The sequence below is a fragment of the Phalangium opilio genome, unplaced genomic scaffold (genome assembly GCF_054372755.1).
Source record: "Phalangium opilio isolate 3A_F unplaced genomic scaffold, DU_Popi_V2 ptg000031l_1, whole genome shotgun sequence".
Classification (NCBI taxonomy): domain Eukaryota; kingdom Metazoa; phylum Arthropoda; class Arachnida; order Opiliones; family Phalangiidae; genus Phalangium; species Phalangium opilio.
In genome coordinates, this window is record NW_028324158.1 from 6331090 (window position 1) to 6345060 (window position 13971).

General features: G+C 35.6%; 4 protein-coding genes and 1 long non-coding RNA gene across 9 annotated transcripts in view; 2 read left to right on the top strand and 3 right to left on the bottom strand.

Annotated features, from left to right (window-relative positions):
• Positions 1–4289: 4289 nt before the first annotated feature.
• On the top strand, positions 4290–5945 carry LOC149690253 (nose resistant to fluoxetine protein 6-like). Its single transcript, XM_089870493.1, has 6 exons — positions 4290–4344; positions 4414–4507; positions 4574–4669; positions 4753–4918; positions 5525–5604; positions 5675–5945. Exons 1-6 carry the CDS (start codon positions 4290–4292, stop codon positions 5943–5945), a joined length of 762 nt encoding a protein of 253 aa, XP_089726619.1.
• Positions 5946–6040: 95 nt separating this feature from the next.
• On the top strand, positions 6041–7033 carry LOC149690254 (uncharacterized). Its single transcript, XR_016383675.1, has 3 exons — positions 6041–6328; positions 6389–6731; positions 6791–7033. It is a non-coding gene; the product is annotated as an uncharacterized LOC149690254 (long non-coding RNA).
• Positions 7034–7615: 582 nt separating this feature from the next.
• Positions 7616–8487, bottom strand: LOC149690255 (uncharacterized). Its single transcript, XM_089869783.1, has 3 exons — positions 8316–8487; positions 8104–8246; positions 7616–8027 (listed from the first exon to the last, which is right to left on the bottom strand). The coding sequence occupies exons 1-3, from the start codon at positions 8359–8361 to the stop codon at positions 7773–7775; spliced, it is 444 nt and encodes a 147-aa protein (XP_089725909.1). The 5' UTR covers positions 8362–8487; the 3' UTR covers positions 7616–7772.
• A 7-nt stretch (positions 8488–8494) lies between these two features.
• LOC149690256 (uncharacterized) lies at positions 8495–10319 on the bottom strand. Its single transcript, XM_089869779.1, has 6 exons — positions 10267–10319; positions 10082–10165; positions 9603–9768; positions 9452–9531; positions 8785–8907; positions 8495–8699 (listed from the first exon to the last, which is right to left on the bottom strand). Exons 1-6 carry the CDS (start codon positions 10305–10307, stop codon positions 8552–8554), a joined length of 642 nt encoding a protein of 213 aa, XP_089725905.1. The 5' UTR covers positions 10308–10319; the 3' UTR covers positions 8495–8551.
• Positions 10320–13645: 3326 nt separating this feature from the next.
• The window catches only part of LOC149690257 (nose resistant to fluoxetine protein 6-like), a 204074-nt gene continuing 203748 nt past the window's right edge, over positions 13646–13971 (bottom strand). For all 5 annotated transcript variants that reach the window (XM_089869764.1, XM_089869763.1, XM_089869762.1 and 2 more), the window contains one exon: positions 13646–13947. In XM_089869764.1, the coding sequence (XP_089725890.1) occupies positions 13723–13947 (225 nt within the window). In that variant the 3' untranslated portion in view covers positions 13646–13722. The remainder of the gene's footprint in view (positions 13948–13971) is intronic.

Here is a 13971-nt window from a genome sequence, read left to right on the forward strand (position 1 = left end):
CGTATTGAACACAGAATCGTAAATTTCAACAAATATTAGATCGGTTTCCTTCAGTTTTAAACGATTTTTTTTACGATAATATCAATTGATTTGCAATATCGCCGACCATTTATTGGTATAAGGATTATTTTTGAATATTCACCTTAAATTGTTTTAAGGTAAAAGATACTAAAACTTTGGTAATATTTGTATTTGAAGAAATAGCGCTGATTGCCATTTCACGATTTCTGTAATTTGTTTTTCGTCAAATCATAAGAAATAAAGGAAAGATGTGCATTATGAAGGATGAATAAATAGCCTATATCTTTCGTTTAAATCTTAATAGATTTGTTTGTCGCGAAGGTTTAAGTAAAAATGATTTTAATTATATTTGGGTTTTTTCTTTTCTCTGAGGGACCGAATTAGGTCATTGTTAATGTAACAGAGAGGAATTCAAGGTTATTCTTAAACGTTTACCACAAAAACTTAAAAAGAATCCAAGAAAATTACTTTCATTGTTTGTGGGATCATAAACGGATATTTTACCCAAAAATTTATAAAAAAAATCGTTGAATTCTTAGACATAACATATTAATTCACGAATCGATCAAAAATTAAATGACTCTACTGATATTAAAAAAAACGTAAACGTTGCGATTTGTAGCTAAATAATTTAACTATATAAGATAACCTATTGTTTATAACATCATAATTGACATATCGTCCTTAGAAACTGCTAAAAACTTCGGGGTTTTTGTAGAAATTTTAAAACAATAGACATTTGTATGATCGTTGTCATTATCACAAAATACAAATCGATAGTTTATCGAAAAAAAAAGAAATATTAAAATTGAAGAAAAACGTTTTGAGATTTTTAAGAAAACTTTTCGTTTTGCTCAATATAAATTTTTGGATTTCAATGCGTAGTTAGTTAACTGGAAATTCGTAGAAGACTTCAACACTATGAACAACGTGTTCTGAACTGTTCAACGCGATACCATGAGTTGACGAACAGTTTTTATTATAGGTTGTTTATATATTGGAAGAAATATATATATAGAGTGCCATAATTAATAATTATAAAAATATAGTAAATTATGAGGATTTTAACAAAGTTAACTGAGGTTTTGTTGTTGGTTACAATATGTTTAATTTTATCGAGTACTTCAAAGCCGACGGAAAATGCAACGGAAGTTTGGACTAGATTGGAAAGGAGGGTTCAGTATTTGGCGAAGGAAGGTTCTATACGCGTTTGGAATTGGATTAAAAACCAATCTTCCGAAATGCAAATATCCGATGATTGTCGGGAATCTTTGTTCAATCTGCTGAAGGATGTAGGTGGACTCAAAAGATGGGCAACTCAGAGTAAGTATTAAGTTTAAATATAGTTTGAATAGTTAATTAATTGGGTTACAAGTGAACGAGATATACAGGGTGTTTCTGGTAAGACTGGAAAAAAATGAGGGGGATGTTCTTTGGGGAGTCGAAAATGTAACTTCTATGATATTTTGCCGTCCGGGCCACTGTTTTCAAGTTAAGATTGTCTAGGGTATTTTACGGATGACCCCTTAAATTTAATTAAGAAACTGAAAGACAATGATTTCTAACTTAATTAAGGGGTCATCCCTAAAACACTCAAATTATAACTGGAAATCCGAGGCCCGGCCGGACAGCAAAATGTCACACGCCTTAACTTATGGCAGACTTATCAGTAACACTATGCTCAATTTAAAGCCTTTTCAATTATTTTAGTGGTGGATGCAACCGCTAAACCAATGGCAGGTATTGTGAACGGTAAATTAGGCTTTTACGGTAATTACGACGAATGCGTTGAGATAGCGGTGCCGACAGATTACGAGTCATTACGGGATATGCCGGACAGCCCTTATAAATTCAGGGGTCAATATTGCCTAGTCGATGTCCGACCTCCATTACCCAAAATGGGAAGGTTTCTTTATCACTGGCATTTCTTGCCACCATTGAAGAATTTATCCCAGAGAGCCAGAATCAAAGTAAGTTCCATTAAAATCTTTAAGAAAGGTCCTTTCTTCGCAAGACATAGTTTACAGACTGTTAGGATTGATACCATTTACACCAGGAGGCCAGGCTACTTGGCGGACAAAGTGCAATACCAAGTAGCCTGGCCTCCTGGTGTGAACGGTATCAATCCTCCTAGTCTGAAAACTATGGCGTATTTTCCATTGTATAGAAATTGGAATAATGCATTTAGTTCTGTAAGGTCACAGTAAACAATAATCTAACTTAAAATTGTAATTTTTTAATTACAATTAGCCTTTCACCTTCCTCCTAAATGGAATGGGTTATATTTACGATTTACCATTTCGGACAGCAATTTGCGCGCCTTCAACTTGTAGCCGAATAGATTTGGAAAGGTTACTTGTTAAACGTAAGTTTAATTACTAAATTTAACAACATAAGTAAGGCGGTAAAAAAGCCTAAAATATTTGACCCTCATTCTTAAGTAACATTGGAACATAAGTATGACACTACTCATTGCAAAAGTTTGTTCCCACCATAAGTTAATAAGATATGTTCCACAAGTTTGCCATTGGTTTAGATTCTCGTAAAGCGACGCCTGGTGAGGCGCTGTTAAAGGCTTAGTACAGACTAAATAGAAAGATGGACAGCAAAACCGAGTGTAGGCAATTCTCTCTTGTCGTTCTCGAACTAGCTCTTAGTAAGTCTCTAGCATTACGAAGTGTAGGAAGTGCCATACTTAAGGAACATATCTTATAAACTAATGTAATAACGTATGATACGAAGTGTCACACTTGTGGTTGTTAGGTTATTTACGTCCCGCAAAATGCTAATTTTACACAAAGACTATATACTACGTTAACCAAAACGAATCTTTAAATGGATTCGCGGTTGGTTTCATTTCAATGTATTATTTCTTTGTTTTAAAATCATTCTTGCGGAACGCTCAGACAACAATGTTTATTGTTGTTATATTATAAGGCCGACATTATTCAATGAATATTATTTACAATGTCATAAAACGATAATTTTACGAATTATTTTCGATTCTAATTAGTGGTGTCACCGTACTCGCTTAAGGTTCACGTTGATAATTGCTCAATCAAGAAACCAATCGTACTTACCAATGATTTGATAGTAACTATGTAAGTATTATGACTTAATTATAATAATGCTTTTTATTGAAGTGACTTGTTTACCCAGAGCCTCAAGTGAAATTAAAAAATTGTAAATTATAATTTAATTACTTTCACGTCTATTAGAAGCTGTAATGTCGTGATTATCAAAAGCAAGATATTTTTAATTAATTTAATCATAAGTTTTTTAATTACCCTAAACATATAATCTCTAAGTTTAGTAAAAGTCAAAATAGGGGCAATCAAATAAGTTATTAAAATTCGATGAGAAAACGAAATGGCATCAATTTATGATTTAATTAAGGGGGAAACATATGACGTCATCTAGCCCATTTATTTCGAACCCAGTAAAGTGAGCGATGACGACCTAAGAGGTTAATGAGTGTGAGGAAAGGATAATTATCCATGGTAATCTTATCTATTGGTCCATAAGTTCATAAGATATGTTCCATAAGTTTGTCACTGGTTACAAACTGGAGCTTGTCATGAAGTGACGTAGGTCATAGATTCGAGGTAAAGAGACGCCTGATGAGGCGCTGTCAAGGAAGATGGACTGCAAAATTAACCGAGTGTTGTCAAGTCTCGCTTGTCGTTCTCGAACTAGCTCTAGCATTACGAAGTATATGTAGTATCATACTTATGGAACATATCATATAAACTTATGATCGGGCCTAGATGGACAATTGCCCTGGGGTCCCACAAACATATCGCCTATGCATGGGTCCCATGATTTATATATTTAATTGAATACGAGGCACAGTAGCCACCGCAGTTAACTATAGCGACACATTACTGTTATCTTTGATCACTGGTTATCCATGGGCATAAAAACCGGCTGGTTCTTTGTTTTTATAGAGTCGTTTTAACATTTCTACTTTCCTTGGTGGTCATCGCTACACTGACCGATTACAAGTTGACCAAACCAATTGTTCGTCAAAGAGCTAGGCCTGGAACCAAGAAGCCACCACCTCCTAGTAAAAAACTTCAGTTTGAAATTAGTCCTACCATTTAAACATTTCGAATTAAGTATTTACGGTTTTAATTCATAACTCATCAGGTACTCGATTAAAAGTTCTATACGCATTTTCTTTACGGAGAAATTTGCGCAATCTTCTGTCAACCAGAAAACCACGTGATACAACTTTCACGGCTCTATCAGGAATTCGATTTCTAACTATGGTTTGGGTTGTTTTTGGACATACTACTTTATCCTTCCCACCATTTTTTTACCGTAAGCTATTTTAAAATATTAATTTGCCAAACATTGCATATTAAGCCTAGATTTTTTAATGGAATTAAGGTCATGGTAAACAAGCCCACGAATTGATGTCCGATTTTGTGATGCAATTTATGTACAATGCCTTTTTGTCAGTTGATACATTTTTTTTTGTCTCGTAAGTTTTTAGAGTTGAAACTTTGCAAAACAATTATGCAAACTGCTTGCTCTTCATTTATAATAGGTCTACATTATTCTCGTATTTTACCGTCACAACTGTCAGTGTGAAAGGTTTGCGGGCCTTTAATATTCCCATCATTGTAGTTCGTCGAATATGGAGGTCAGTAATTTATCAAAATTAAGAAAACCAAAACATTTAATTACGATTACTTACTGAACAGGATGTAATTTTTCCTATTTTAGACTTCTGCCTATGGAACTTCTAGTTCTTGGAATTGCGGAATTAGCTACGTTATTAAACAAGGCTCCTTTATGGAATGAATTTTTCGAAAATCAAACGAAAGTTTGTCGAAGAAATTGGTGGACTATTCTATTTTTTGTTCAAGATTTAATATATCCCAAAGATGCGGTAAGTTAATGAATGAACCGTAAAATACTAGAGAAGTGGGTGGGTGTTTTAAAGAGCTTAAAATCAGTAAGGGTTAAAAGACCTTACCACGTGGCGGGTTTTAACTCGAAACGCAGAGTTGTACTAAGTATCAGCATGATAATGTTTTTTAAAGCCATCGGTAAAAAATAGAGGCTTAATTAGGGGTTATTCATAAAGCTAAAATGTTAGGAGTATAGAATAAATACGTTCTTAACAGGCTTAATAGCTAGGGGTTAGTCGACCCCCCCCCCCAACCTCTGAGAACTGAACCAAACAACTTCTAACCAGGGCCGTCGCGAGAGTTTGTGGGCCCCGGGGAAAATGACAAAAGCGTGGGCCCCCATCAAGACAGCCCGTAAGGTGTCCGGGGTCCCCTAGAAGGTACGGGAAAACTGATTGAACTGCCCCCTCTCTCGACGGCCCTCCTTAAGTTCTGATGAACTTTCCCTAGTGTTACCCACGCAGTTTGGACAAATTCGGAAATAAACCAATTGTGGTTGTGCATAACGAAAAAATTTACAAACAAACCACATTCTCAAATATATATAAGAAAGATCACAGTCTAAGGTTCTTAAATCTTTCTAGTGTCACCTTCATTTATGGTACGTAGCTATGGACTTTCAATTTCTCCTGGTCACAATCGTTTACTTGTTAACTTACTTCAGGTACCTTTTTTGGTAGAGTCACGTCATAACTGTTTGAAATATATTAACAAGTCTTACGTTACATTTTCAGAAACCCGCTGGCTGGTAAAATATTAAACTTCTTCATATTCGCGGGCGGCATCATAACCAGTTGTCTAGTGACGTATTATCGTGGGTTTCCGCCTTCCATTCATATGGTACAAACTAACTTAAGAGAGTTTATCGAGTTCTTCCAGTTCTGGTATTTGTTACCATATTCCCACATAAGCGTTTGCGCTGTTGGAATGTTTGTAGGTACATTCTTAGCGCAAAAAATTGAATTCCACATATCTAGGGTAATTAAACTACGCTTCTTCGTATGACTACTTATGGTATCACCAGTTTTCTTCATGAGACATATCGCTCATTTATTTAGAGAGTCCAAGCAGTTGGTTGGATTTTATCAATGATTGGATTTGCGGCCCCTGTTTATACAACATATTTTTGGCACTTTGGTCGTGATATACATCCGGCAGAAATATCGCTTTATAATGGTCTTCATCGACCCATTTGGGCCTTGTCCCTATCGTGGTTAACCATCATGTGTGCCACTGGTAGGGGAGGTTTCATTAATGAGTTACTGTCATGGAAGGGTTTTCTTCCGTTGAACCGATCATCTTATGTCCTTTATTTGATCCACATCACCGTTTGCCAATACTTCTTACGGTCCTTCACGGGACACGCGGACACCACTAAAGCTGGACTGGTGACTTATTAATTATTTTAGACATTAAGGTCCAGAGTTTGATAACAATATTTAATTTAGTTTTGGTGTTTCTTTGCCAATGTCTTCTCGAGCTACATTGTCTCCGTCATTCTGCGAGTACTTTTCGAGGCTCCATTGGAAGAGTTGGATAAAATTTTCCTTGGCAGACTTTTGACCAGAGCCAGGGACTCTAGTCCTAATCGAAAAACGAAGACCAAGCAATCGCTAAGCTTTAATATATCCAAAAAGAAAAATAAACCAGAGCCAGGCACCAGTATCGAAGAGGCAGCTTCTTCAGGAATTACACTAGCCACTGTGACAATTGAGAAAACTGAGGCACCTGACGAAAAAAGGCGCTGTAGCTCAGATACTTAAGCTAAAGTCAATGGAAAAAACAGAAGAGGTGATAGGGCTGAAGTGTTTCAGATAGTGTTTAGTACATACGTTTTAACTCTTGTTCAGGTCTGGACCACCGAAGTACAAATTCTGGAAAAAGACGGGTATAATACCAAAATACTTAATGAGGACCAAGATGTTATGGCGCCAAATTTGGCGGCCATCTTATATGTTAAGAAGACACGCTGTGTATTTAACTACGGAAAGTATAAATACCATTGAAGATTGTGTAATAAAATTTACAAACACCGTTTTATTTTTTCTATTGTAAATTATCTTAATTCAGCAATTTTTGAAGTAATTCATGGAAAGCCTAATATTTTGAGTAGTTTTTCTTGTTTTTAATAAACTAACCGTTTTAAAACTACACGAAGCAACTCCAATTCATGTCTTGTGTCATACTATAATCAGTATCACCCTGACATTTAAAGTACGTTGACAAACGTAGAACTCTTACACACTCAAATGACCTTGAAAACTTCAAGTGAGTTTGTAGGCCAAGATCAGTACGTAATGACAACATGTTAAATAGTTTTTATCTTCGGTTGTTTAATGCTTGTAATTAGAATCCATAAAATAATAGAAAGTAACAATAATTATCCGTGGTTCTAGCAGGACCTCTTCAGACATGTTCAAGCTTACTAAGCCATTGATATAGTGTGTAGTTTCGAAAAACCATAGTATTCCCACACCGAAGTTAAACAAATCGTTGGCCTACAGTATAATAATATGTTGATGTCTTTTACTTAAGCCATGTAGGGCTACTTTCATCATTCAACTGATTCGGTTTGTTGCTAAACTTTTAAGCCACTCGATCTGCTTGTATTTTGTCTGCATGTTGGTGTTTGGACATGTAACATTCGACATCAGGTCGTTCGGCTTTTTTGAACGTGATACGGGGTCTACTGTTTACAAAATTGGTCTAAAATTTCTGAACTAAGATAATATTGCGTAATTATAATTGAATATTTTATTGACAGTACAAAGGAAACGTATATATAGATTTCAAAATCACTAAAACATGAAACACATTGCTCATGAATCAAATTTATACCTCAGCTTTTTCCAAGTTTAACGTTGAAATCTTAGTGTTATTGCTTGCGGCTTCCACCACATTGTCCTGATTTATTTGGGGTTCAACTCTCTGTCTTGTCACTCGCTCAATGTTCAACTTTCGATTAAATCTGTTCCTCCATAACTCAACAATCAAACGTCCACAACCCATCATAGGGGAATCGAAACCAAACCTCATGATAGTGCCGCAAATGAACACCACAACCAAGTTACTTAGGAAATAGTAATACTAAAATCCAGGGTAAACCAAACCAACCAGAGTTACAACCCTAGACTGCAGTAAAACTAAACCTCGTCAAACCCACCAGTATTTGCATTCCCATATCAGCAACCCCTTGTATTCCAGTGTAGTAATGGGCCAGAACCAAATAATGTAACAAGTACATCTGATAGGATGGGTGATTCAAAATAACGAACCCTGGCCAGGACAATATGTCATTCACAACACCTAAGCAAATAATTAGGGTTAACAACGTTGTAAGAAAGACGTTACCAAGTTGCTGGTTTTATGGCGTACCTCCTTTTCCAATGGCGCAGCAATAAATCAACCAGCTTAAACACATTGCCCATGTTAGGCGATTCAAACCATTGTACACCGAAGTTTCAATATGGTTTGGTACAAAACCGTTGTTAAAGAAGTAAGATATGTAAACGCACGTTATACCACCAGCTACAGCAAGGATCCAACCAATTACAAGTACCACCTTGCAAAATTAAATCATACTTAAGTATTTAATCGGTGGTCAATGAAATTTAACGATGTTTAAAAAGTACCAATGGTGTTTTGCGCTTGGTATCCTTTGATCTTGACAAGTAGGTGCCCAAAAACAGACCAAAGGCGTAAACGCACAGTGGTATATGCGGTAGAAAGTAAAACAAGTAAGCCTGGTCAATCATCTGCCTGAAATTTTCAAAGGCTTAGTTGAATCCATTTAGGCTTAGTTCAATCCAAACTTAAAAATATATGTCAAAGTTTAACCACATACTCGTATCTCGGATACAACCCGGCTATTGTAGCTGGCAAATGGTTGATAAAAGAAAGTATGCCAGTCGAAGAAACGGAACTTAGAATCAGGACAAGAATGAAGAAGTTGGCCATAGCTTTGTCCCTAAATCAATTATAAATTAATTAATTCACACCGGGAATAAGATTAAACACGAGTCAATAAAATATTAGGACAAGATAGTAGGCGTTTTTCTCTAAAAACTTTGACACGATTAAACCAAGAAGCGATATCTAGTTTACTAGGGAGAAGGTATAACTTCGCCACATTTCAAGCTTTATCTCCAGTCCAAACGTAGGTCCTTAGTTAATCCCCGCCTCTAAATTACAACCAGCATCTTATTGGTTCTTCAAAACTCACGTCAGCGCGACGCGAATGACGAAAATTACGTATTTTACGACTGAGGAGAGGCGAAATAGTCCGGCCTCCTTTTACGTCCCCCCTTGTATTTTGAAAGGGGGACTGGGACTATGTCGTGCGAATACTTAGGCATCTAACCTTCTCCCTAATAAACTAGATATCACTTCTTGATAAAACATTAAGACGAGCTTTCTTAAAAAATACGAAAAAAGATTTTGATATCGCACCGTGTACAGTCATTTCGAGTTAAGTTTCAGTATGCAACAAATAAAGGATTTCAAAAACATACTTATAATAAATTAAGAAGTAGAAAATAGCAACGATGAAGTACTGCATGTCTAATGAAAGGTACCATAAGTGTGGAAGACACTAGAATTTTTAACAAGACATTCCGGTGGTTAGTGTCAAGGTGTTCCACAATTCCACCTTAAAAAACTTACGGTACTGTTAGGTTTAAGAAAATTTTGAGCGTAAGTTAGAGGTAACCACCAGAAGGACTCGCACTTCTTTATCTTGGGATTGTAGAAATCATCCCAAATCGGACTCTCACTCAAAATAGGCATGATGAAAAAGATGGCAGTCGTCAATATGGCCGAGGGCATGAACCTGTGGTGAAAATCAAGTTCGAAATTTTGCTATACTTCTATCGTCGTAGCATAAGTTCATAAGATACGTTCCACAAGTTTGTCAGTGGTTACTGAGAGCTTGTCATGAAGTGACGTGGGTAAAGTGACGCCTGGTGAGGCGCTGGGAAAGGCACAGTACAGACTAAATAGGAAGATGGACTGCAAAACCAAGTGTAGTCAATTCTCGCGTCGTTCTAGAACTAGCTCTCAGTAAGTCTCTAGCATTACGAAGTATAGGTAGTGTCATATTTATGGAACATATCTTATAAACTTATGGTAAGAGTAATTTGTACCTCCAAATGCGTTTGATAATCAACGATGATACACGGAAATTACGAATCTTGGCTTGCGTAAGTTTGTAAGACAGTAGTATGGAGCTAACATAAATTAATCAGGAAATCATTGAGCAATTAGCGCAAGAATTAAAAATAATTTCGTTGTCATTAAACTATGCGAGCTTTATAATGATTTGAATTACGTTATGAGAAGAAAGGTGTCAATTGCATAGTGTCCGTTCATAATAAACTGCGTCAAAAGACTCTTGTGAATGTAAATGACTTTGTTCATGTTTCCTGATGGTTAAAGTCATTTTTAAAATCGTGTAACAAGTCATGTCATGCTTTTTAGCGTAACATACTTATGTAGAATGGACTTAACATAGAAGCCGACTGAAATAACAGAACCCAAGTCATGGCCAAAAACCGCAATCCGTTGATGCAACTCAATGTTCTATCATCACCCATTTTAGTTGAAAAGAAGGCTTTCATATTGCTTCTCATAGAAAAGCTCTTAACCAATCTCTTACTCAGACCTAGATAGACCAAAAATATTTAGTTATTTCATTGGATTTATGGTTGAATATTTTCATACTGTCGTTAGGTTCAGTTTGAGGCATTTCCGGTTGGGCTCCAATAAGGTTAGTACCATCGTATTCACTGCCTACGTAGTATTTGTAATCAATGCCCGTTACAACGATTAACATCAACGCGTAGGCACTCGCCCCAGTTCTGCGTGTTAAGAAAAATTTCTTATTTACACGTAGACGATAGACATTTTTCATATAAGTCGCATGCACGATTATTTCCGCCTTTTCCGATACTTAGTTGGTTATTAAGCGAAAGGTGGCAAAGGGCTCGAGTGTTCTTACGTAGAAGAGGTCCATGAATTAATGAGTAAAACCAGAACTTACATGAATATTATTTGAAAAATGCTCAGTTTGAATTCCTTTCGAAGTTTGCAGGAATTAATTTCAAAATCAATTAAATTAGTCTGGTTGAAATCTGTTAATAAAATTATTATTCAATTAATTACCTAATACTCTATAGTCTACGAGCTTGAATCTTTAATGACGCAATTAGCGTTTAAATTAATTCTCGAAATACTAACCTTAATGCATGTGTATTTTTTTATAATTTTCATAATGTTCATTTCTACACTAGTTAATCTACTTATGTAAATGCATTTACGAAGCAATGTATGCATTGGCCTTCAGTTTCTTAATTGTTAAATTTAAGGGGTCATCCGTAAAATACTTCAAGTTTAACTAAATGGCCCGGACGCCAAAATGGAGATAGAAGTTACATTTTCGACTCAAAATCGCCCTAAATAACATCCCTTAATTTATGGCAGACTTATCATAAACACCCTGTATAGTCTTTCAGCGGCTTGGGAAAACATTATATAATAGGATTTAGGTAACTCAAAGAGTACATCATCTTACATGAGTAAAAAAGTGAAATTATGTCTTTTCGTGTGCAAACAGACGGTACACAAATGCCATATCTGTATGGTACGTCATACATAAAACCAATTTTTTCTTTCAAATCGGCCACAAACTGCATGAAAAATTGGTAAATTAAAATTACATAGCATGACATAATCTCGTAGTATTTTATAATTACTTCTGTTTCGGGGTGAAAGTCTTTCAACTGCTCAATAGCTTCAAATGAACTATGAACTTCGTCCTTATTCGGAATATGAGGTCGAATATCAAGGGTGCAATACTGTCCAACGAACGAAGGCACTTCGCTTGTCGAGTTGTCGGTGAATATGGTTGTATTGGACGGTGCAAGAGACAAATCTGTACACATTTCGTTGTCACCAAATGCTCCAAAGGCTAGAAGTTGACCACCGAATGGTTTCCCAGCAGAATCGACCACTAAGTAATTGTTAATTTATCAGTCCCTTTAAGGTGGATGTTCTTTGGGCAATTTTGAGTCGAAAATGTAACTTCTATGACATTTTCTAGTCCGGGCCACTGTTTTCGAGTTATGGTTTGAGTGTTTTAGGAATGACCCCTTAATTAAATTAGAAATCATTGTCTTTCAGTTTCTTTATTAAGTTTAGGGGGTCATTCGTAAAATACTCCAATCTCATCTTGAAAACAGTGTCCCGGACGGCAATATGTCACAGAAATTACTCAAAATCCCCTAAAGAACATCCCCCTTAATTTATTCCAGACTCATCAGACACAACCTGTTTATCAAAAACACTCTGTATTCATAAGATATACAGTCAAGTTAACAATTTTCAATCCAAAAGGTTTAGAAATGAATCGAAACTCGAGCCCTCGTCTATATTACCCAAAACCCGAAGCTAACATCAAGTAATGGAGATATTCGGTAACAGGCTACAGATGGAGGAGAATTATCGGCAATAACCCAAGCGCAAATCTCGAAATTAATGGAAGGGCTTGATTAACTATGGGTCTTACTTCGTATCGCCCAATCTTCAATGTTTCTGATATCGTGAATGAGTTTGAAAAGAGCCAATTCGCAACTACGGGACGAGACGGGGAAGGTATCATTGACCATAACACGTTGTAAAACGCGGTCCACTAATTTATGAAAGATTTCAACCAGACTGTCTTCCATTTTAATCCATTTTTCAACAACAATCTCGTTAGAGCTCTCTGTTGTCGGGTTGCGAAAATCCATAAAGTTGCCATTGCAATACGGGATTAATTGTACTACAAATAACGCTAAAACAAAATGAAAGGTAACGTTTTTTAACAGCATCGTAACTTCACGCGTTAAATTCGACTACTTGACTGAAAATAAATGAATGACAAAATTTTGGAGATTTCTTCGGTTTTTCTCTTAAATTTTCAATATTATTTTAACAATAATAAAAATAAAAATAAACGTTTTTGATTATAATTTTTTTTACGGATGATTGAACTAGAGGAAAACAATGATACTTATCGATAGATATATAATGGATTCGCAATTTAGTAGAAGCGAAAGTCGATGGGAATATAATTATAATTGCTTTTCATCATTGTACTTTTGTATTTGTCAAGAAAAATACGTAGAAGGCTACCCTATAGTTAGGTCAAGGTTACGCGAAGAATGTCTAGAAAGTTAGTGTTAAGTCAAGGTTACGCGAAGAATAACTATAAGGTTAGAGTTAGGTCAAGGTTACGTGTTTCGTGAAAAGGACCACTTAATAAGAGTAGAGAGATGAAAAAAATAAACAAAACACTGTTATTTTTTGTAATATCGTTTTTGACAATATTGAGCCATTGAAGTCAATCACCGTAGGAAAATCAACTGATTTATATTTGATCCTTCAGCTATAGACCAAATTCGAAAATTATTTCTGTATTAAAAAAAATTCAAATAAGAAGCTGCTTTTATTGTAATGACGTCACACAAAAACAACAATAAAATTGAACGACCCGCGACATCAAATAACCTACAATAGTCAATGCTTTCTGCTTATTTATATACATGTGTACTATAATGGCCAGTAAAATATACATAAGACTTGCATCACAAGGATTTTTTCTTCAGTGTGTATGCTCTTTTTTAATTGGTCAATAATTTGCGCGATAATTTATAAGATAACCAACGAAATTAATGTATAAAATAAGTTTATTAACTTCAAAAATAAAACAAAACATAACATAACATACAATAAAAGTTAGTTTTAATTATTTCTCCAGATTCTTCTGATTGTTGAATTCATTCATATTGAAAACAACGTTAATTTCACCAAGTGTCGGAGTTGGAGGATCCATTTTCTTAACGGGTATCGTTTCCTTAAACACGGCATTAAGAACAATTGAACCGATTTTCTGACAAGGATAATCAAAGAACACCGCAAGGACTAAGGCTCCTAAGTAGATCGCTATCATGTTGCTATAGTGCCAGAAAAACTAAAAGACGCGTTCCAACATGGT

What these genes read in the sequence shown, in the direction of transcription:
- LOC149690253 (XM_089870493.1), top strand. Translation starts at nt 4,290, where the DNA reads ATGGTTTGGGTTGTTTTTGGACATACTACTTTATCCTTCCCACCATTT. An exon ending in GATACATTTTTTTTTGTCTC is followed by an intron (nt 4,508 to 4,573) that starts GTAAGTTTTTAG and finishes CATTTATAATAG; the next exon opens with GTCTACATTATTCTCGTATT. An exon ending in TAATATATCCCAAAGATGCG is followed by an intron (nt 4,919 to 5,524) that starts GTAAGTTAATGA and finishes AAATCTTTCTAG; the next exon opens with TGTCACCTTCATTTATGGTA.
- LOC149690255 (XM_089869783.1), bottom strand. Translation starts at nt 8,361, where the DNA reads ATGTGTTTAAGCTGGTTGATTTATTGCTGCGCCATTGGAAAAGGAG. An exon ending in CTGCGCCATTGGAAAAGGAG is followed by an intron (nt 8,247 to 8,315) that starts GTACGCCATAAA and finishes TTATTTGCTTAG; the next exon opens with GTGTTGTGAATGACATATTG. An exon ending in ATATGGGAATGCAAATACTG is followed by an intron (nt 8,028 to 8,103) that starts GTGGGTTTGACG and finishes CCTGGATTTTAG; the next exon opens with TATTACTATTTCCTAAGTAA.
- LOC149690256 (XM_089869779.1), bottom strand. Translation starts at nt 10,307, where the DNA reads ATGAACGGACACTATGCAATTGACACCTTTCTTCTCATAAC. An exon ending in GACACCTTTCTTCTCATAAC is followed by an intron (nt 10,166 to 10,266) that starts GTAATTCAAATC and finishes AATTTATGTTAG; the next exon opens with CTCCATACTACTGTCTTACA. An exon ending in TACTTCTTAATTTATTATAA is followed by an intron (nt 8,908 to 9,451) that starts GTATGTTTTTGA and finishes TAATTGATTTAG; the next exon opens with GGACAAAGCTATGGCCAACT.